General features: G+C 41.6%; 1 protein-coding gene and 1 long non-coding RNA gene across 6 annotated transcripts in view; both read left to right on the top strand.

The window, feature by feature from the left end:
- The first annotated feature begins 672 nt into the window (after nt 1-672).
- Nucleotides 673-22,881, top strand: part of LOC110491868 (agrin) — a 472,223-nt gene continuing 450,014 nt past the window's right edge. For all 5 annotated transcript variants that reach the window (XM_090202606.1, XM_036946761.2, XM_090202603.1 and 2 more), the window contains exons 1-2: nt 673-1,395; nt 3,091-3,352. In XM_090202606.1, the coding sequence (XP_090058732.1) occupies nt 1,207-1,395; nt 3,091-3,352 (451 nt within the window). In that variant the 5' untranslated portion in view covers nt 673-1,206. The remainder of the gene's footprint in view (nt 1,396-3,090; nt 3,353-22,881) is intronic.
- Nucleotides 9,946-14,274, top strand: LOC110491870 (uncharacterized). The gene is made up of 3 exons (XR_002468914.3): nt 9,946-10,808; nt 12,350-13,174; nt 13,400-14,274. It is a non-coding gene; the product is annotated as an uncharacterized LOC110491870 (long non-coding RNA).

The following is a 22,881-nucleotide window of genomic DNA, read 5'->3' as shown; positions in this document are numbered from 1 at the left end:
GGGGTAAGGCCTAGTTATTTTTTTCATCATCATTGCATGCATCATTATTCTCATAGCCGCTGTTTACTTCTAAGATCACTTTAGCACTGCCCTAAAAACCTGATTCAAATTCGACAAACCTTCAAATAGGTATGTAATGACACATTATATAAACTCTTTATTTACATTTTAGAGGTGATAATGTGATAAGTTGGACAGATCGAGTGAAAAAAAAAACAATTTTCGCACAACATCTCTCCTTCCCACTATCATGCATTAGTTTCGCTTCCCCACCAGCTATTTTTAAAAGACCGGAAGGGCTCATTGCCTGCTTGAATTATGCAGAAACAGGCAGCGTTTAGGTCATGTAATTGATTATGTTGGAAAGGGGAAAAATGGTGCTTTACAATGGTATTGATATTACAGTTGATCTGGAAATATTACGTTTTTGGGGCGCTAAAATACGGGCAATTGTATGGACCAAGGCGATGTAAGTTACAAATATCCTGTTTTCGAGAGCGCACCGTAAACCCGACATTTTGCTCGTATAGATTGACAGGGCAGGCTATTTAAAATGACAATTTGTGAAGCGTGGAAATGTACGCAGTGACCCATTCCTAACAAATGGACATAATGGTAGCATTTACAGATGTTGATCATGGGAAATATAACAAAGATCCATAATATGATTGCTTAGAAAAGGTGTACTTTATTTCCAGTTCTGGACTGTTTGTAAATGGTTATTTTATAGTTTTAGATTAGGCTATAACTAAACAATATAGGCATAGACTACTTCATTGTCACAGTGCAATCCCTTTTTGGTTCTACTCTTGTTCTATTGGGCGCGTCCTTTCTCCGAAGGGTGGCGTTTTACACCACTTTCGGCAGCGTTCCTGAAAACGAAGGTCCCCTTCACCAGTCGTGTCAGCAATTCAGACTGCATGCAAATCAGAAGGGGTGACTGTGAAAGAATCGAGAGGCTGAAGTGTAGCGCATTCCTCGAGAGAGAACCCGTTTCTCTCCCTGCCGGCTCCCAGTCAGGCAGCTTGGCCCCGACGCAGTAGATGCATGAGTTCTGGCTGAAACTGGGAGCTTCATGGTCAGTAGGGAAATCAGAAGCATTACTCTAACCGAAATAGCGAGTATTGTTGCAACATCAATTTCTAGGCTACTTTGCGTCGCAGATTTAATTTCGTCCGCAACTTTTTGTTCTCCGTTTTCGTGACCATGGGTTCAGAGCAAACTCACTTGTACGGGTGGGCATTGATGATAGTCGCGGTTTTCTGTCAACGGGGTCATGAAAGTTGCCCGGAGGAAGATTTGGAGAAAAGGGAAGAGGAGGCGAACGTGGTTCTGACTGGTACCGTTGAAGAAATCATGAACATGGACCCAGTGCACAATACCTACTCATGCAAGGTAAGTCTGAGTGAGCTGATAGATTTCTGTTGAATGAGGTTGCTGCTCAATCTTTAACCGTCTTGAACATTGTCGCGTTGAAAACGTTACAGCGTATCACATGTTTAAGTAGGGTAGGATTACATGTAACTCCAAAGGGGCACCTGTCAAATCAGAGCCAATACCAGCCCACTTTTCTTCCAACGTCATTTAGAATATTTTGTTAATTTGTGGTCATTCGAATCAGTGCATCGGTTTTACTCGTACATTCCCAGAGCTTAAAATAAAGGCAAAAGTTGAACAAATAAGTAACAATATCGCCCCTTTCAACAAACGACTTTTATTACGTATTTTAGGATAATAAACCCTTTATACATAGGGAACACAAAGATGTGTATTCAAAGGGAAGGTCAATTGAGCTCTAATGATTTAAATGCTTGAATTAGCTATACGGCGTTACATTTGCGGTTCTTCAGAAGACTCTTTATTTATAGGCATGAGGTAGTATTTGACAATTACCTTGTCACGGAGCACAACACTAAAGATCCATATCTTACGTGTTCCTTAAAGTTTTTACCATCTAACCATCAATTGTATAGCTACTGGACGTACTGCCACCTAATCATCTCAAACATGCTGTGAACCACCTGCCAGTGCCCTTGACCGACCTCCTGCAAACTGCATCCGTTTGTATCGTCAGTGGTCCATTTTGTGGTATGTTGAAAACGGTATGCATCTCTCTGGAAGCAATAAACTACCTTTTTTGCAAACATGACAAACCATTATACCAGTAGGATAAAGATAACAATACATAAAGATAAAAATACAGAATGAATATTTTGCGATCTTGTGTTATCCCTAACTCTGCAGACACAACAGACGAGAGGCTGGAAGCAGCACAGGGTCAGCCACAAAGATATGCCCCTGCAGCAGGTTATGGGTTAAAGGGCCTTGCTCTAGGGCACACTGGCAGTAGGTTGCAAAATCATGTAGTAACGTGCACTGTTAACAGATAGATAAATACAAATTCAAATTGGTGCCTAAAAAGCTTGTTGTGCTGCATTAAGATTAAAAGGGCTGCAAACAAGTTATTCCAATGACAGAAGCCAATCCTGCAATTAACAGTCCGCCACAAACCCCTCCGCATTGTGTATCATTGAGAAATTCCTTTGGTCATTCATTGTAAATTTAAAAAAAAGCAGTGGCAGTCGGCGCTCTTCCAGATCTGCAACCTGCTGGTTGGTCTATGGTTCCTTGGCTCATGATTTGGGATGTAGATAAGTTGTCCCATTTTGGGATCTGGACCACCAAATGACACCAGCCCATAAAGTGAAATGAAAACCTACCAATGAATATGCAAAGTCTTCTGTTGGAAATAAGATTATGGTTTAGGAGATGTTGTCCAGGAAAGTAAGTCATTATTCAACCCTGTTACTCTGTGATGTATACAATTTGGCCCTTTTTACATTTGTATTACAGTAAGTGCTTTGGAGAATAAGAATACATTTAGATTAGTCCTGGAGTCCTGGCTGAAATATATTTGTTGACTAAAATTATTGCAAAATACTTTTGCTATTAAATGTTTGCTTTAAGTTAGACTGCAAAATGCATCATCATATCCTGTTTATGATGTCATCTTGTTCAGTCTACCTTTAAAGTTACAGCCTCAATACAGAGCTAAACCCCCCACTGTCTTTCTCCATGGCCTTGGTAAAGGTGAGGGTATGGCGGTACCTGAAAGGAAAGACCATGGTCAATGGCGAGGTTCTTTTGGACGGTGGAAACAAGGTGATGATTGGTGGCTTTGGGGACCCTGAGGTCTGCGACAACCAGGTTGCCACTGGCGACACGCGCATTTTCTTTGTCAACCTGGCTCCGGAGTTCATGTGGCCAACCCACAAGAATGAGCTGATGCTCAACTCCAGCCTGATGAGGATTACCCTGCGTAACCTGGAGGAGGTGGAGCACTGTGTGGACGGTAAGCCGCCATTTTGTTGTCTCCTCTCTCTCTGTCTCAACAGGACTGTATGGAATAGACTTCCCATCTCTAAGTGTTCCATCTAATATGGCTGCAAGTGCCAGCCAGGTGAACTGAATGTGTTGTTGCTAAACCTCCACACATTAGCCTGAGAAGAGTCAATTTCATGGAAATTGAAATATAAGTGTTTCAGGAGTGGCCACCTGCTAGTTAATGTGATTATTTTAAGGTTATTCTGACAGTTGTATTGGGCAGTCACATTGTAAAGCTAGGCATCACAATCCCTGCTCTCATGCATCACAAGTAGGTGGTGTCTGAAATCTCATAGCTGTAGGGTTACACCCATAACTCTGTTTCCCAGTACGCAGACAAATTGGGACACCTGAGTCATCTAAGCATGTTGGTTGGCATGGTGAATGTGGTGCGGCCCTTCAATGATCTGTCAGCCCTCAAGGAGGTAGACAGTGTCCCCTTTGATGAACACCTTCAGAGACAGTAAATGACCTCCCTGAGGCTTGAACCCTAACCTTTGACCCTTGTCAGTGGGAAATGTTATGTAGTCAGGGGAGCTCCTTAAGTGTTTTTACATATAACCCAGAGCTTTGAGTTATTTACTGGGGATGACATTTCTCACACACTTTTAGCAGTTGACCGTTATGTTCACACCACTGTTATTGGCAAAGCCTTGGTGCCATTAAGAGACAGCCTTTCTCATTTTATCTAAACAGAGGCAGAGTCGGTAGCAGGTGGAAACTGAAGTGGAGAACGAATGAATAGATCAGACTTGTCTGCACTTGAGAACATAGTTTTCGAGGAGCTTCCTGAGTTTGGGAGAAAAAAGGACACAAATAATAGATTTTAGCCAGCCGTAGCTGTAGATACCGAAAACGTCCCCACTGCAATAAGAGTTAAATGAAAAGGTTTGCCTCTTGGTATTTTTTGTAGAGAACCCATTTGTCAGCCACTATAAGAAGACCCATACTCCTATCTGACCTCTGCCATCAAGCATGGCTTGTTGCTGTTCAGCTGGTGCGTGACAATGCTGGTCAAAGTAAGACTTCATAAGAAGGCCTCAAATACCAGGGAAAACAGTCGGTGCATGACTCATTCGTGGTAGCAGGTGATTCCCATGGTCACAGTTTGCTTATAGAGTTTGGTTGAGTTTGGCACGCACAAATGAATTTGCTTGTCTGTCTAAGCAAGAAACACTGTCCTGCTAACCTTTTTTGTACCTTTTTTACGTGTTTTTATTTTTATTTATTTATTTTTGTGCGAAGAGGGGAGTTTCTTTGCTCTATCAACTACTATATAGATCTAGAATGTGTCCTTTTTTGTTGTGGGTGCCTTGTGTTTGAAGAGGTTCTTAGCATGGCCAGAGGAGCCCAATATTTCACATAACCAGCTAGAGGGCTTAGTGTTATGCATGCTACTGCAAAAAAATAAAATAATGTGTGGACTAGTGTCCTGTTTCAATGAAACCTTATGAAACTTTTCAAGCTTTATTCAAGTTAACTTGCAATGTATTTGAAATTGTAATACATTGCATTGCTATACACTTATTGCATAGTGGTGGTTAGATACAAATCCAGATTTGTTTTTTTCCGGGACCCATTTCAGCCAGGTGATTGGTTGGCATTCCTCTGAAGAATGAGCTCTGAGGCTTCAAAGTTGCAAAGTCTTTAATTAAGATAGTCAGTCAATTTGGATCCCATCCTCTGTGAGCCGCCAACCACCCATCGAGAAGACTGGGGATGTTAGTACAGTCGGACAAGGCTCTACCTGCCGCTGCGCTCAGTGTATCCTCTTTCTTCCCATTCTTGACACTTCCACAGCTAGGAGAGGCCCAGGGATGCCTAGCGGTGCTAGGTGGGGAGGAAAGAGTCTTTGTGTAACATGCATGGGGAAGGGGAGAGAGAGGATAAGTGCGAATGAAGTGAAAAGAGCGAGGAAGAGATGGTGAGGAAATGATTTGTTCTAGTGTTTACTTGGAATGCTGAGGATGTATGTTTTGCTTGGCATCTCATGGTCGGGAAGTGCTACTAAAGCTCCACGGTGTAGCTAGATGCCTGGAGGCATCATGTTTCGCACTCGCTCCACAGCGCTTCAGTGCCGCAGTACGGGCCACTCCAAAACCTTCCACGGGATCACGCAAGAAATGCTTTTATCTCACTAACAGCAGCCCCCCCAAAGGAGTGTTTACAAGTCCTCTGTAAACACCCGGCGCTATTACAAGCACAGCTCCATATTTGACCCGCTCCCAATGTTTTATCTCTGTTTACTGGGCCTTCAAAGGCAATTTAGAGTCTGAATTAAGAAAAAAGGGCAGAATGTACACTACCGTTCAAAAGTTTGGGGTCACTTAGAAATGTCCTTGCCTTTGAAAGAAAAACACGTTTTGTCCATAAAAATAACATCAAATTGATCAGAAATACAGTGTAGACATTGTTAATGTTGTAAATGACTATTGTATCTGGAAACGGCAGAATTTGAATGGAATATCGACAGTGGGGAGAACAAGTATTTGATACACTGCCGATTTTGCAGGTTTTCCTACTAACAAAGCATGTAGAGGTCTGTAATTTTTATCATTGGTACACTTCAACTGTGAGAGACGGAATCTAAAACAAAAATCCAGAAAATCACATTGTATTATTTTAAAGTAATTAAATAGCATTTTATTGCATGACATAAGTATTTGATACATCAGAAAAGCAGAACTTAATATTTGGTCCAGAAACCTTTGTTTGTAATTACAGAGATCATACGTTTCCTGTAGTTCTAGACCAGGTTTGCACACACTGCAGCAGGGATTTTGGCCCACTCCTCCATACAGACCTTTTCCAGATCCTTCAGGTTTCGGGGCTGTCGCTGTGCAATATGTGGGAGGTACTTCAGGAAGCATGGGGTAAAACTCTTCAGATTACCTCAACAAATTGACAAATAGAATGCCAAAGGTCTGCAAGGTTGTAATTGCTGCAAATGGAGGATTCTTTGACGAAAGCAGTTTTAAGGACACAATTATTATTTTGATTTAAAATTAATTTATAACCTTGTCAACGTCTTGACTATATTTCTTATTCATTTTTCAACTAATTTCATGAAAAACAAGAATTTCTCAGTGACCTCAAACTGTTGAACAGTCGTGTATGTATGTACAGTTGAAGTCGGATGTTTACATACACCTTAGCCAAATCCATTTAAATTCAGTTTCTCACAATTCCTGACATTTAATCCAAGTAAAAATTCCCTGTCTTAGGTCAGTTAGGATCACCACTTTATTTTCAGAATGTGAAATGTCAGAAAAATAGTAGAGATAATGATTTGTTTCAGCTTTTATTTCTTTCATCACATTCCCAGTGGGTCAGAAGTTTACATACATTCAATTAAATTACCAAAGTAGCATTGCCTTTAAATTGTTTGTTTGTTTTGGGTAGCCTTCCACAAGCTTCCCACACAATAAGTTGAGTGAATTTTGGCCCATTCCTCCTGACAGAGCTGATGTAACTGAGTCAGGTTTGTAGGCCTCCTTGCTCGCACACGCTTTTTCAGTTCTGCCCACAAATTTTCGATAGGATTGAGGTCAGGGCTTTGTGACGGCCACTCCAATACCTTGACTTTGTTGTCCTTAAGCCATTTTGCCACAACTTTGGAAGTATGCTTGGGGTCATTGTCCATTTGGAAGACCAATTTGCGACCAAGCTTTAACTTCCTGACTGATGTCTTGAGATCACCTCATGATGCCATCTATTTTGTGAAGTGCACCAGTCCCTCCTGCAGCAAAGCACCCCCACAACATGATGCTGCCACCCCTGTGCTTCACGGTTGGGATGGTGTTCATCGGCTTGCAAGCCTCCCCCTTTTTCCTCCAAACATAACAATGGTCATTATGGCCAAACAGTTCTATTTTTGTTTCATCAGATCAGAGGACATTTCTCCAAAAAGCATGATGTTTGTCCCCATGTGCAGTTGCAAACCGTAGTTTGGCTTTTTTATGGCGGTTTTGGAGCAGTGTCTTCTTCCTTGCTCAGTGGCCTTTCAGGTTATGTCAATATAGACTCATTGCACCTGTTTCCTCCAGAATCTTCACAAGGTCCTTTGCTGTTGTTCTGGGATTGATTTGAACATTTTGCACCAAAGTATGTTCATCTCTAGGAGACAGAACGTGTCTCCTTCCTGAGCGTTATGATGGCTGCATGGTCCCATGGTGTTTATACTTGCATACTATTGTTTGTACAGATGAACGTGGTACCTTCATGTGTTTGGAAATTGCTCCCAAGGATGAACCAGACTTGTGGAGGTCTACAATTTTTGATTTCTTTGGATTTTTCCATGATGTCAAGCAAAGAGCCACTGAGTTTCAAGGTAGGCCTTGAAATACACAGGTAGACCTCCAATTGACTCAAATGATGTCAATTAGCCTATCAGAAGCTTCTAAAGCCATGACATCATTTTCTGGAATTTTCCAAGCTATTTAAAGGCACAGTCAACTTAGTGTATGTAAACTTCTGACCCACTGGAATTGTGATACAGTGAATTATAAGTGTAATAATCTGTCTGTATACAATTGTTGGAAAAATGTCCTAACCGACTTGCCAAAACTATAGTTTGTTTAACAAAACATTTGTTCAGTGGTTGAAAAACACGTTTTAATGACTCCAACCTAAGTGTATGTAAACTTCCAACTTCAATTGTATGTATGTATGTATGTATGCGTGCCCATCTCATAATCCATTTCCATTTCCTGTGGCCAAGCATCAATTGGCATTTAGTCTAGATCTGAAAATGTGGTCGGAGGGTGTGACACAATTTTGAGCCTCCAGAGGCATGAAGAGGCCAATAAAAGATCCATACCACATCCCAAATTTTTTGGAACCACCAAGACTCTTCCTCTTCCAGCCAAACTGAGTATTCGATGAAGGGCCTTGGTCAGGGAGGTGACCAAGAACCCGATGGTCACTCTGACAGAGCTCCAGAGGTTCTCTGTGGAGATGGGAGAACTTTCCAGGAGGACATCCATCTTTGCAGCACTCCACTAATCAGGCCAGACAATAGGACATGACAACCTGCTTGGAGTTTGCCAAAAGGCACCTAAAGACTCAGATCATGAGAAAGAAGATTTTCTGGTCTGATGAAACTAAGATTGAACTCTTTGGCCTGAGTGAAGTAAACATGGCACCATCCCCACGGTGAAGCGTGTTGGTGGTAGCAAAGTACAGAGACATCCTTGATGAAAACCTGCTTCAGAGCCTCCGTACACAGCCAAGACAACGCAGGAGTGGCTTCGGGACATGTCCTTAAGTGGCCCAGCCAAAGCCCGGAATTTGAACATCTCTGGGGAGACCTGAAAATAGCTGTGCAGCAATGCTCCCTGTGCAACCTGACAGCGCTTGAGAAGATCTGCAGAGAAGAACGGTTGAAACTCCCCAAATACAGGTGTGCCGAGCTTGTAGCTTTTGTTTTTGCTTTATCTTTATGGGGTTTTGTGTGTATTATGGTGAGGGGAATTTATCTGAACACATTTTAGAATAAGGCTGTTACGTAACAAAATGTGGAAAAAATGACAAGGGGTCTGAATACTTTCTGAAGGCTGTGTGCGTGCACACTGAACAAAAATATAAACGCAAGTCTGGGCACTGATGGGTGAACTTATTTTGCAAGGCAGCAGGCAACGACATGTAGAGTTGATCCAATCCTCTTCAGTTTGGGCAAGTCCAAGGGTTTGAAAGTGTAAACCACACCGAACGGGTGCAAATTAGTCATCCTCTCAGTGTCCGAAATTGCACAATCCTGTCTGACATCTCTCTACCACCTCCACCTCCTGATGAGGATGTAACACCCATGACTGTATATAAAATAAGTGCTTTTTTCTTTTCTCAGCATTTAAGGATCCACCATAGGATCCACCATACCGGATTAAATGTCTGTTAAAAAATAGTTCAGGAAATGCTAGCGTTCAAGAAATCATGGTCGACCCTAAAAAAACACCATTGAGGTAAGCCTACTGTTAGAATAACATTAACTAACCTAGCTAGCCCACATTTGCTAACGCAACAAGCGGTCTTAGTTGATGCTAGCTAATCCTATACCTAAATAGTTCACTAGCTAGTAGCTACCTACTTTAGCTGGCTAACATGCCCAGATTCAGATTTTTTTTGAGCTAACTAAACTGACATGAGCTAACTTGGGAGCTTGATAGCAAGCTTGCTAACTAGTAGTTTCTGAATCTGGGCACATTTTAGTCAGCTAACATTAGTCTAGCCAAATACCTTTTCTCTAAACACGTGGTCAAACAAGCAAGTTAACTAATGGAAGTGTTCTAATTTTAGCGAACACACAGTTAGCTAGCCATTTAATTCCTTGTGTTAGTTGATGAAGTGGTTCTTCCCTAGTTAGCTAGCTTACTGTAGACTTTAGTTATTTATGTAACCTACTAGCTAGATCAATTCACATGTTGTTTTTTCTCATTGTAATATTAAATGCTGGTAACAAACTCAACAGTTGTTTATAGCTTTAACATTAGGATCCTATACCTTAAGTATTTGGTGTTGGTAGTTATCTAGCTAAGTAACTGTCTTTCTCTTTTCTTATTTCAGAGAAAGCATGTACACAATCTTAAGTATGGAGAACTGATGGCAATCACACTGAAGAGAACATCCCCCAAAGACTCCCTCCACCATCAAAAACCGTTAAGAGAGTTTGTCAAGGATCTGCAGCCTAACTCGAAGATCTTATCAAGGCCCACACCACGCTCCAGGATTGAAGCTACCAAGGAAATGAAGGTGACTGAGGCCTCGAGAGGAGTTGACCACATCACCATCACCACCAACTGATTGTCTGCAAGAAGACTGAGCTTCATTGGTGCTACAGCCCATTGGATAGACCCTGACAGTCTGACCCTGACAGTCACACACCTTTGATGTGTTGGCAGGCGCCCTAAATCCATTCTGAGTTTGAAATCCGGGTTAAGATTGAGAGAACAGACAACAGCTCTAATTTCTTAAACTTTACAAGGTTTTGTAGAAGATGATAACAACAAGACTGTAGAAGCAGTGGGTGGTGAAGCAGCAGCTCAGCCAGGACATGAAGGGGAACAAGAGGAGAGTGAAGAAGTCGAATTTGTTGAGTAGGCAACGATCCTCAATGAAGATGGTTTTGAGTACCAGCTGCCGAAGCACCAGCGCTGTGCTTGTCAACTACTCAACTTAGTATCTACAGTCGATGCCCTGAAAGCAACATCCGGTGAGGCTTACAAAAAGGTGTCCCGTTCAACATTTGACAAGTGCTAAGCACTTTGGAACATGCGGAAGATCCACACTTACAGCCGAATCAGTTGAATCGACCTCCAAGTGCCATGCCCGAATGCTACAAGGTGGAACTCCTGGTTCATGGCTGTAGAAATGCTCCTGAGAATCTTCAAAGACAAAGGATAGGCGTCCGTCAGAGTTCTCCGCACATTGTAAGTAATGATTATGTATTTTGTCATAAGGTCTTGAATGTTGTCTAAATCTGTTGCAGTGTTTCCTGACCCTTTGTTTGGGGACTAATAACTGTTTCACATGTTGTATTCATACACAATCATTAATCCATTTAGCCAACTACTCATCCAGCCATTGATTACTGTAGTTAAATCAGGTTAGTGGTCCCATTTTTATAGGATTAGGAAACAGTATTTTTTTAAATATAAAATCAGCATAAAAAGAAAAGTCCCTCTTTCAAAGATAATTCTTAAAAATCCAAATAACTTCACAGATCTTCGTTAGGGTTTAAACACCGTTTCCCATGCTTGTTCAATGAAGCATGAACAATTAACTGAACATGCACCTGTGGAACGGTCCTTCAGACACAAACCGCTTACAGACGGTAGGCAATTAAGGTCACAGTTATGAAAACTTAGGACACTAAGACAGCGCTACAGGGAAACAGGATGGACAGCTGATCGTCCTCGCAGTGGCAGACCATGTGTATCAACACCTACACAGGATCGGTACATCCGAATATCACACCTGCGGGACAGGTACATGATGGCAACAACAACTGCCCGAGTTACACCAGAACGCACAATCCCTCCATCAGGGCTCAGACTGTCTGCAATAGACTGAGAGAGGCTGGACTGAGGGCTTGTAGGCCTGTTGGTGAGGACCTGCCTTACAGACATCACCGGCAACAACGTCGCCAATGGGCACAAACCCACCGTCGCTGGACCAGACAGGACTGGCAAAAAGTGCTCTTCACTGACGAGTCGCGGTTTTGTCTCACCAGGGTGATGGTCGGATTCGTGTTTATCGTCGAAGGATTGAACATTACACCGATGCCTGTTTTCTGGAGGGGATCGATTTGGAGGTGGAGGGTCCGTCATAGTCTGGGGCGGTGTGTCACAGCATCATCGGACTGAGCTTGTTGTCATTGCCTGCAATCTCAACTCTGTGCGTTACAGGGAAGATATCCTCCTCCCTCATGTGGTACCCTTTCTGCAGGCTCATCCTGACATGACCCTCCAGCATGACAATGCCACCAGCAATGCTGCTCATTTTGTGCGTGAATGTCAGTGTTCTACCATGGCCAGCAAAGAGCCTGGATCTCAATCCCATTGAGCACGCCTGGGACCTGTGGGATCTGAGGGTGAGGGCTAGGGCTATTACCCCAGATATGTCCGGGAACTTGCAGGTGCCTTGATGGAAGAGTGGAGTAACATCTCCCAGTAAGAACGGGCAAATCTGGTGCAGTCCATGAGGAGGAGATGCACTGCAATAATTAATGCAGCTGGTGGCCACACCAGATACTGACTGTTACTTTGGATTTTGACCCCCGTGCTCCCCCCATTCAGGGACACATTATTCCATTTCTGTTATTCACATATCTGTGGAACTTGTTCAATTTCTGTCTCAGTTGTTGAATCTTATGTTCATACAAAAATGTTTTCTGAAAATAAACGCAGTTGACATTGTTTCTTTTTATGCTGAGTGTGTTTAATATGTGTGTATAAATCTTTTTTTATAGGTTCAAACCAGCTGAACTCGCCTTCCTCAGTGTTTGCTGCCACCATGAGCCCAGTCGCTATGGCCGTCAACATCCTGCCGGCTGAAACCAATGTCCAGATGGGGTGGCTACTTCCAACTATCAAACTGCTGATCACAAAACTGGAATGAATCAAGTTGTCCCTGAAGTTCTGTAAGCCTCTGGTGGATGCGCTACAACTGGGACTGAATCAAGTTGTCCCTGAAGTCCTGTAAGCCTCTGGTGGATGTGCTACAACTGGAACTGAATCAAGTTGTCCCTGAAGTTCTGTAAGCCTCTGGTGGATGCGCTACAACTGGGACTGAATCAAGTTGTCCCTGAAGTTCTGTAAGCCTCTGGTGGATGTGCTACAACTGGGACTGAACAAGTTGTCCCTGAAGTACTGTAAGCCTCTGGTGGATGTGCTACAACTGGGACTGAATCAAGTTGTCCCTGAAGTTCTGTAAGCCTCTGGTGGATGTGCTACAACTGGGACTGAATCAAGTTGTCCCTGAAGTACTGTACGCCTCTGGATGTGCTACAACTGGGACTGAATCAAGTTGTCCCTGAAGTTCTGTAAGCCTCTTGTGATTGCGCTACAACTGGGACTGAATCAAGTTGTCCCTGAAGTACTGTACGCCTCTGGATGTGCTACAACTGGGACTGAATCAAGTTGTCCCTGAAGTAGGGCATCCACCAGAGGCTTACAGTACAACTGGGACTGAAGAAGCGCTTCAGCCACATTTCACCACCCTGAACTGATTGCAGCCGCAATCCTTTTCCCCAAAATCAAAACATGGACAAAGGATGACGCCACCATCAGAATGGGTAAGACAGCATGTGGTTAATCAACAGTATTTTAAACAACTGTGTACAGTGTACATTTTGAAACATCATAGATTTAAGAACCACCCATCTAACTACAATCCTGACTTCGTGGTTCAGTCCAATGGGTAACCTATTTAGCCCTGTTGCTTGGTTTATGTAGCTCGTGATGGATTAATGTAGGCTCATAACTGCATGATTTCTGTTGTCATCTTCCTTGTATTTCAGGAATGGACTACATCAAGGACCTGGAAGAACCCTTGCTGCATCTACGTGATGGCACCAGTTCATCAGATGAGGACTTCTTCTCTGCATTGAAGACTTCTCCAAACAGCAGGACGGACGTCTGGCCTGTTCAGCTGATCATATGGAGTTGCTCAAGTCCTTCTTGGCAGTCTGTAAGTCTGTCTCTGTGGTTAATCACACCCTTAGCTGCATCAGCTATTGCTGAAAGTGATTTGTAAATTCTTCAACTTCAAGTAATGACATCTTAATACTACTAGCAAGCCCGATGACACGGGTGCCTTATGCGTTTTGTTAATTTATGTTTAAAATTCACATGTTATATGTGTCCTTGTACAAAGACCTGAGACACTGATTTCTAATACAGTTCCATCAGTGGTGATGTCCTCATATTCCTACAGTGAGATTGTGTTCGGTTCTGTACATGTACTTTTTATGTAATGTAGGATGTTTTTCTAAAGCAACGTGACTGTACGTGTAAGTGCTTAAGTTTACTGGCTATATTACTTCATTAGTATTTTGTCTGTAAGAGATGTATTTTGAAGTGTTGCCTGTTTGAGAATCAACATTCCTTTTTAAAAATCTAAACTTCGTGCATCCTTTAGAATGTTACCTTTATGAATAGAGCAAACCAAATAAAAGGGCAGGCTGTTTTGCTTTTTGGAATTACGGCTCTTACGTTTCATACTTTTACTTTTGATATTTAAGTACATTTACCTTGCTGTTATTTAATATCAGGTACTTTAAAACTTTTATTCAAGTAGTATTCTATTGTGTGCATTTTACTTGAGTAATTTTCCAGTAAAGTGTCTTTTACTTTTACTCAAGTATGACAATTTTAGTACTTTTTCCACCACTGCACCGCACCTGACAGGTGAGGCATATCAAGAAGCTGATTAAACAGCATGGTCATTACACAGATGCACCTTGTGCTTGGGACAATTAAAGGTCACTCTAAAATGTGCAGTTTTTTCAGAACACAATGCCACAGCTGTCTCAAGTTTTGAGAGAGCATGCAATTGGCATGCTGACTGCAGGAATGTCAACTAGAGCTGTTACCGGATCATTTAATGTTAATTTCTCTACCAACATAGTTTTAGAGAATTTGGCAGTACGTCCAACCGGCCTAACAACCGCAGACCATGTGTAACCACGCCAGCCCAGGACCTCCACATCCAGCTTCTCTTGCGGGATCGTCTGAGACAGTCACGGAGGAGTATATCTGTCTGTAATGAAGCCCTTTTTTGTGGAAAAACTCATTCTGATTGGCTGGGCCTGGCTCCCTAGTGAGTGGGCCTACCCATTACTACCCACCACCCATTACTGTGCCCCTACCCAGTCATGTGAAAGCTGTAGAATAGTGCCACATTTTTCAATTGACTGAATTCCTTATATGAACTGTAACTCAGTAAAATAGTTCCAATTGTTGCATGTTGTGTTTTTATATTTTTGTTCAGTGTAAATAGGCCTAACATCATATATGATACTTTGTTAGTTACGGACAATTTTATTTTTATATAAATATGGGCAAAAACAATAGTAGGCTATCATTTTGCGAGCCGAAGTAGGGTATATTTTGCGAACGATATGATGGCCAGTTTGGGCAGGCTGAGTGTAGGCCTACAAATCAGGCTCTGAAGATGAAATGATAGCATTCTATTAAGCTTACTAATAAATAGCCTTTACAACTGACCGTGTGTGCTTCTTATCAACGTTAAAGGCTTTTGGTAAAAGTGGCTCTGGATTTGTAGACTAAACCTATGCAGCGACAAAATGACAAGTCAGAACTGACACCTAAAGTATCCTAGGTTATTTGTTTAGGGCAAGAATAGGCATAATCAAAGGATGTTGACTCTTGCATGTTGAATAACACTGAATAGAAGCAATTGGTGATTGTGCCAGGTGGCCAAATGCGTGACCAGGGTTTCTCCCATGGGAGCAAGTGGAGCACTTCCTAGGCTTACCCGTCATCCACGCTAGGCTTCTTCATTTGTTCATGGAAGTGCATTGTATATGCTGCTAGACAATAATGCCCAAAGAAGCTGTATAGGGACCGTTTGTAATATGCCTATAGATGCTACGGAGGAATTTGGTAGAGACTCATTTCTACTTCAGTCTGTAAATGTTATTTTTGCCTCTCAATCGTCCCTGATAAACTGCAGCAGAGCCCGATTCTTGCCTGGGCTCTCAAGATCAAGTGTATCTATAATTTGTCTCAATCAAATTGTCAGGCCTGGGCTATATGCTAGAAAGTGCAAGCTCGAGAAGCACGGGGCAAAGTAATAAATCCAGTATAGGCCCAGTTATAATTCCAATATTTTCCAATTAAGGTATCCTATAGATTGGAGGAGAAATCCTGCCATCTGTGTCTGTTCAGAAAGCCTCTCTATCAGGCTTATCTTGTCCTATTTCTTTTGGGATGAAGCCCCTATATTGTTTTTACTCTACTTGTATATTGTGTATGATATCGTGCTTTCACCATTAGATCACCGAGTCCAAGAGACTGTAAAACAGAATGCTGCTAATTTCAACACTAAGCACTTTACCAAATTAATTAGAAATTCTGATATTTGCACAGCCTTTATGGAGGCAATCCCTGACCATATTCACAAAGATAGCCCATTTAAAAATGACTCAGGGCCCATGTAGGACCTATTTTGTAGCCCACATACCCATGCGTGACTGCAGGTGTGCCCAAATGGGTCCCAGAAATAGTCCCTGACCATATTCACAACTGATACCCAATTTACAGTCTATTTAAAACATGGTAAAGGGCCCATTTGGGACCCATGTTGTTGCCCACATGGGTTTGCCTGTGTGTGACCCACGTGGTTAACACGGCTGGGTCCCGATCATAATTCCTGAAAGAATAACACCAGATAGCCACTTATAGCCCATAAAACAATGATCCAGGGCCCATGTGGGACCCATGATGTAGCCCAAGTGTGTGTTCCAATGTGTGACCCAGTTGGTATGCCCATATGAAACCCAGGTGGGGCCCACCTGGACATGTTGGCTGGGAATCTTGCAGAATGCACAGACAGGCACTCATTATACAGGCAGCATACATGTTTAGTTTGAAAAAGTCACTGCAAAATATCAAAAGATTCTAACCACACCTCTACAGAAATGTGATCACAATTAAGTAAACTACCGTGGCGTAATTCCAATAGTTGCACATTTTACATTAAATAAATTACATTACTTAAAAGGTGAATGGGTGTTTTCCAGGCAGGGTTTACAATGCTTGTTCACACGCGCACAGTTTTATGACAGGTCTGATTTATAAAAGGAAACATGCACAAGTGTTGTGTGTGCCAAGTTTATAAATCTCAATATTTTTGTACATGCGCAGTAGAGGTGTAACGGTTCACCAAACCCACGGTTCGGTGCATATTGCAGTTTTGGGGACACTTTTCGCTACAGCGGGAAAATGAAATCCCATTCACAATGTCCAACATTCACAATTTTCCTGGCATGGTCTATTGTGACAGGATTGTAATGTTGGGACTCTCACGTTGCTACTCTGATGCTGTGTTTTGTTACCATGTGGGAGGTGGGAATTTACCAGTTGTGAAGTCGTAAATACCAGTTTGGCTAATGGCCAACGAGCTGGATCAACCATAAACAAAAAATACAACTATCATGCTTTTAAACATAAACCACATTAAAAGATTGCTTTTTATAAATGTTTTGTTGCATTTAACTGCTGTAAATGCTGTTATAAAGGCCATTTCCTTAATCGGTGAGGTCAGAGGTCACCATTTGGGAGAAGTGGGTGGTCAGAACGATAGAGGAGTTAGTAATTACCAGTTGGCAGGCCGTTCAAGTGGATTTTTCCCAGTCATACACTGGCTGCGGTTCAAACTCCTAAAAGACACACCCTCGTCGCCTTATGCCCTTGGGGGAATCCCCGTCGCCATCATGGAGGGTGGTCTAAATGATTAGCCAAGCAAGGGAAGTTTGCAACGTAAGCCCCTCAGCCCTCGTTTTTAGTCCAGTTTGCGAGTGTACAAATTATGTTCACTTTGGGGCCTGAAACTCCCCATAATTCAATTTGCGACCATTGTACATCCGCTAAGAAAAGTCTGCCAAAAATTAAAACCTCAACTTCAATATATGGATGTAACATAAAAGTGTAAGTAAAAACAAATGTAAATAAGTTGTGCTGCTAATGCACATGACTGCACAAACACGTCTTGTAAAAGTAATTATGTTTTTGTTTGGTTAGCTTCTGGAAATTATAGAAATAAAAATGTTCCTTCAGAAGTTCCAGCTAGGCACGTTATTTAGCAAATTAATTTGCTAGCTATCGTACAGTAGGCATATATTAATTATTATATTTTTAATGTACACTACCATTCAAATGTTTCGGGTCACTTAGAAATGTCCTCCTTTTTGAAAGAAAAGCACTTTTTTTGTATATTAAAATAAAGATAAAATGACATCAAATTGATCAGAAATACAGTGTAGACATTATTAATGTTGTAAATGACTATTATAGCTGGAAACGGCAGATTTTTTTTAATGGAATATCTACATAGGTTTACAGAGGCCCATTATCAGCAGCCATCACTCCTGTGTTCCAATGGTACATTGTGTTAGCTAATCCAAGTTTATTATTTTCAAAGACTAATTGATCATTAGAAAACCCTTTTGCAATGATTTTATCACAGCTGAAAACTGTAGTCCTGATTAAATAAGCAATAAAACTGGCCTTCTTTTAGACTAGTTGAGTATCTGGAGCATCAGCATTTGTGGGTTCGGTTACAGGCTCAAAATGGCCAGAAACAAAGAACTTTCTTCAGTCTATAATTGTTCTGAGAAATTAAGGCTATCCAATGTGAGGAATTGCCAAGAAACTGAAGATCTCGTACAACGCTGTGTACTACTCCCTTCACAGAACAGTGCAAACTGACCCATATCCACAGCTATAAACCAGGCTGTAAAAAATATGAACATAGCCTACCTATCACTCTTTCCTTGACCTGGTGCTTGAATGCAGAGGGGAGACAATGTGATGTTTCTTTGCATTTCCTTGCTCATGTCTACTGGGTTGATGTCGTTGTAAATGTATCAAAATATTTGAGGTGTTGGCAGCTGCGTAGGCTATTTTCGTTGAGCGACATACTGTTGACGTTTTATCCACAACTCTGTCGATCGCCATTGTAACCTACGTGGAAGCCAAACTGTTCCCAAGCTGGATATTTAAACGATGGAGGACCCTCTAATTCTGGTTTATCATCCCCACCACTCACCATCGTACGTAACTAGCTCCCAGCTGCGTCTCACAAAAGGACCATTTGAAATGCGGCAATTACGATTTAAATTGTTATTACAATATGTGCATAGGTTCTAGTTGTTTTAATGGAATAGCCTGAAATATTTTTCAGGTCAGATTTATTCAAGAGGCATAGCCTATATGTCTAGTGTTTTTATTTTGTTTATATACTGTATATTTTGTATTCATTTGGGTGTGCAGACTGAACCGAGGTCCCATTACAGAGCTTGGTACATGCACGGTTACACCTCTAGTTCGCAGACTTTTTTCAGAAGTTACTCATGCAGAAATTGTGTGAAATTTACCCAATGATTATAAATGAGGCCCCAGGACCCGCTGTCTGATATCAGGTCTTTGGGGCTCCTGCTTTGTGAGAAGGAAGGCTCTTCCCTAGCTGTCCCGCTGTCATCACCCCTCTTTCTTTCGAGCTCATTGCCTGCATGTCTGCCTGTCTGTCACAAAATACTGTATTTCTGTGTGTATCTCTTCTTGCCTGTCCATGTGTCTATCCACCTCGCAGCCCATCCATCTGTCTGTTCTCCAGGCTTTCTTTAGAGGTCTAGCATCTACCCATCTACCCTCATCTCCGTCCCATCTGTTCCTGGAGATCTAGAAGGGCTTGCTTTTCCCACACTCCGACTCCTCTGTATCAGAGCCCATCAAGGGGCCTTGCTTTGTCCACCTGTAATTAGGCTTGAGTCTGGGCCGTAAAGCTGCCAGCCTATTAACCAGGTGCAACCTCCAGTGCATGCTCAAAAACAAATGGGATTGGCCTACTTTTATATCTCCCTGATGTTCTATCACAAGGAGATGTGTGTGTGACTTTGTTCAACTTTGTAGCTGACAATTGTTAAAAGGTATAGTATAAACTTAACCACATCTAACATATGGATTTTATTTAGTATACCCATCAGAAGTCCCAATGCAAAGTTACACCTAACTTTGATATTTTTCTAGTTATTGCATAAAACCGATCAGAATTCCATGTCGGAAAATATTTTTCTGGGTTGTGCTGTAATATGGAGGACATGGCTGGCCAGCCTATTGCCTATTATGTAAACTTAAACAAAATGGTTTGAATACTTATTGATTCAAGACATTTCATATTTTCATTCTTTATTAATTTGTATAAAAAAATTGAATAACAAAATTCCACTTTGACGTTATGGGGTATTTGTGTGTAGCCAACTAGCTATTAGCCTAGCCAACCACCACGGTTATGGTCTGCAAGCTAGAGCCCAACTACTAGACACCAGCTAGAACACAACTAACACAACACAACTTAAACCACAGATCAAAAGCAAAGAGAGAGATGAGTCTTAGATTTATGGCTGGGGCCCATCCGATTGTAACCTTTTAAGAGTGCAGGCTTAGTTAGCTACCAAAGCGAGGCAGATGCTTCACCGGGCTGAGGGAGATTCGGGGAAATCAAATTAGCTACAGTGTCTTGCGAAAGTATTCGGCCCCCTTGAACTTTGCGACCTTTTGCCACATTTCAGGCTTCAAACATAAAGATATAAAACTGTATTTTTTTGTGAAGAATCAACAACAAGTGGGACACAATCATGAAGTGGAACGACATTTATTGAATATTTCAAACTTTTTTAACAAATCAAAAACTGAAAAATTGGGCGTGCAAAATTATTCAGCCCCCTTAAGTTAATACTTTGTAGCGCCACCTTTTGCTGCGATTACAGCTGTAAGTCGCTTGGGGTATGTCTCTATCGGTTTTGCACATCGTGAGACTGACATTTTTTCCCATTCCTCCTTGCAAAACAGCTCGAGCTCAGTGAGGTTGGATTGAGAGCATTTGTGAACAGCAGTTTTCAGTTCTTTCCACAGATTCTCGGTTGGATTCAGGTCTGGACTTTGACTTGGCCATTCTAACACCTGGATATGTTTATTTTTGAACCATTCAATTGTAGATTTTGCTTTTTTGTTTTGGATCATTGTCTTGTTGGAAGACAAATCTCCGTCCCAGTCTCAGGTCTTTTGCAGACTCCATCAGGTTTTCTTCCAGAATGGTCCTGTATTTGGCTCCATCCATCTTCCCATCAATTTTAACCATCTTCCCTGTCCCTGCTGAAGAAAAGCAGGCCAAAACCATGATGCTGCCACCACCATGTTTGACAGTGGGGATGGTGTGTTCAGGGTGATGAGCTGTGTTGCTTTTACGCCAAACATAACGTTTTTCATTGTTGCCAAAAAGTTCAATTTTTGTTTCATCTGACCAGAGCACCTTCTTCCACATGTTTGGTGTGTCTCCCAGGTGGCTTATGGCAAACTTTAAACCACACTTTTTATGGACATCTTTAAGAAATGGCTTTCTTCTTGCCACTCTTCCATAAAGGCCAGATTTGTGCAATATACGACTGATTGTTGTCCTATGGACAGAGTCTCCCACCTCAGCTGTAGATCTCTGTAGTTCATCCAGAGTGATCATGGGCCTCTTGGCTGCATCTCTGATCAGTCTTCTCCTTGTATGAGCTGAAAGTTTAGAGGGACGGCCAGGTCTTGGTAGATTTGCAGTGGTCTGATACTCCTTCCATTTCAATATTATCGCTTGCACAGTGCTCCTTGGGATGTTTAAAGCTTGGGAAATCTTTTTGTATCCAAATCCGGCTTTAAACTTCTTCACAAAAGTATTTCGGACCTGCCTGGTGTGTTCCTTGTTCTTCATGATGCTCTCTGCGCTTTTAACGGACCTCTGAGACTATCACAGTGCAGGTGCATTTATACGGAGACTTGATTACACACAGGTGGATTGTATTTATCATCATTAGTCATTTAGGTCAACATTGGATCATTCAGAGATCCTCACTGAACTTCTGGAGAGAGTTTGCTGCACTGAAAGTAAAGGGGCTGAATAATTTTGCACCCCAATTTTTCAGTTTTTGATTTGTTAAAAAAGTTTGAAATATCCAATAAATGTCGTTCCACTTCATGATTGTGTCCCACTTGTTGTTGATTCTTCACAAAAAAATACAGTTTTATATCTTTATGTTTGAAGCCTGAAATGTGGCAAAAGGTCGCAAAGTTCAAGGGGGCCGAATACTTTCGCAAGGCACTGCATATAGGGAGAAATATCCAAAATGGATCAATTCCACATGTCAGTTATCTAGCACACTAAACCAAGGTGGAAAAAGTTGCAAAACTCCCGTCGCCTACTTTACAGAGAACATGCAGAAAAGTTGAGATGACAAAAACTGACGAGGTACTATACAATTTGAGCAAGCAGGTATGATTTTCTCTTTTGTTTTGAGCCCACAGCAAGAAGGCACCAGAGCTTGCAGTGCTAATGAATTCTCACGAGATAACAGACACATGTGCACCGTGAGAAATTTCAAATATATATGTAATAAAAAACATTACTGTTTGTACTTATAGGTAACCCGATCGGGACTACAACAAAGTTACCAAGTGTTTGATCACACTGTGTTAATTGGTGAGTAAAAACTCATGCTTCCTATCCTTTATTTAACCTGTCTAGGACTGTTCACCAACAGCCAATGAAATTGCAGGGCGCCAAATACAAATCAACAGAAATCCCATTAATCAAATTTCTCAAACATACAAGTATTAGGCACCATTTTAAAGATAAAATTCTCGTTAATCCAGCAACAGTGTCTGATTTCGAAAACACTTTACAGTGAAAGCTCCACAAACTATTATGTTAGGTCACCACCAAGCCACAGAAAAACCCAGCCATTTTTCCAGCCAAAGAGAAGTCACAAAAAGCACAAATAGAGATAAAAATTCATCACTAACCTTTAATGATCTTCATCAGATGACACTCATAGGACTTCATGTTACACAATACATGTATGTTTTGTTCGATAAAGTGCATATTTATATCGAAAAATCTAATTTTACATTGGTGTGTTATGTTCAGTAGTTCAATAACATGCTGTGATTTTGCAGAGAGCCACATGAATTCACAGAAATGCTCATTGTAAATGTTGATGAAAATTCAAGTGTTATGCATGGAACTTTAGAGACTCTTCTCCTTAATGCAACCGCTGTGTCAGATTTCAAAAAAACTTTACGGAAAAAGCATAATCTAAGTACGGCGCTCAGAGCCCAAACCAGCCAAAATAAATATCCGCCATGTTGCGCAGTCAACATTAGTCAGAAATAGCATTATAAATATTCACTTACCTTTGATGATCTTCATCAGAATGCACTC

Source organism: Oncorhynchus mykiss, chromosome 16 (assembly GCF_057628025.1).
Source record: "Oncorhynchus mykiss isolate SJ-2025 chromosome 16, ASM5762802v1, whole genome shotgun sequence".
Lineage (NCBI taxonomy): Eukaryota > Metazoa > Chordata > Actinopteri > Salmoniformes > Salmonidae > Oncorhynchus > Oncorhynchus mykiss.
The sequence above is the reverse complement of the archived record's forward strand: the minus strand, read 5'-3'. Positions and strand labels throughout refer to the sequence as shown.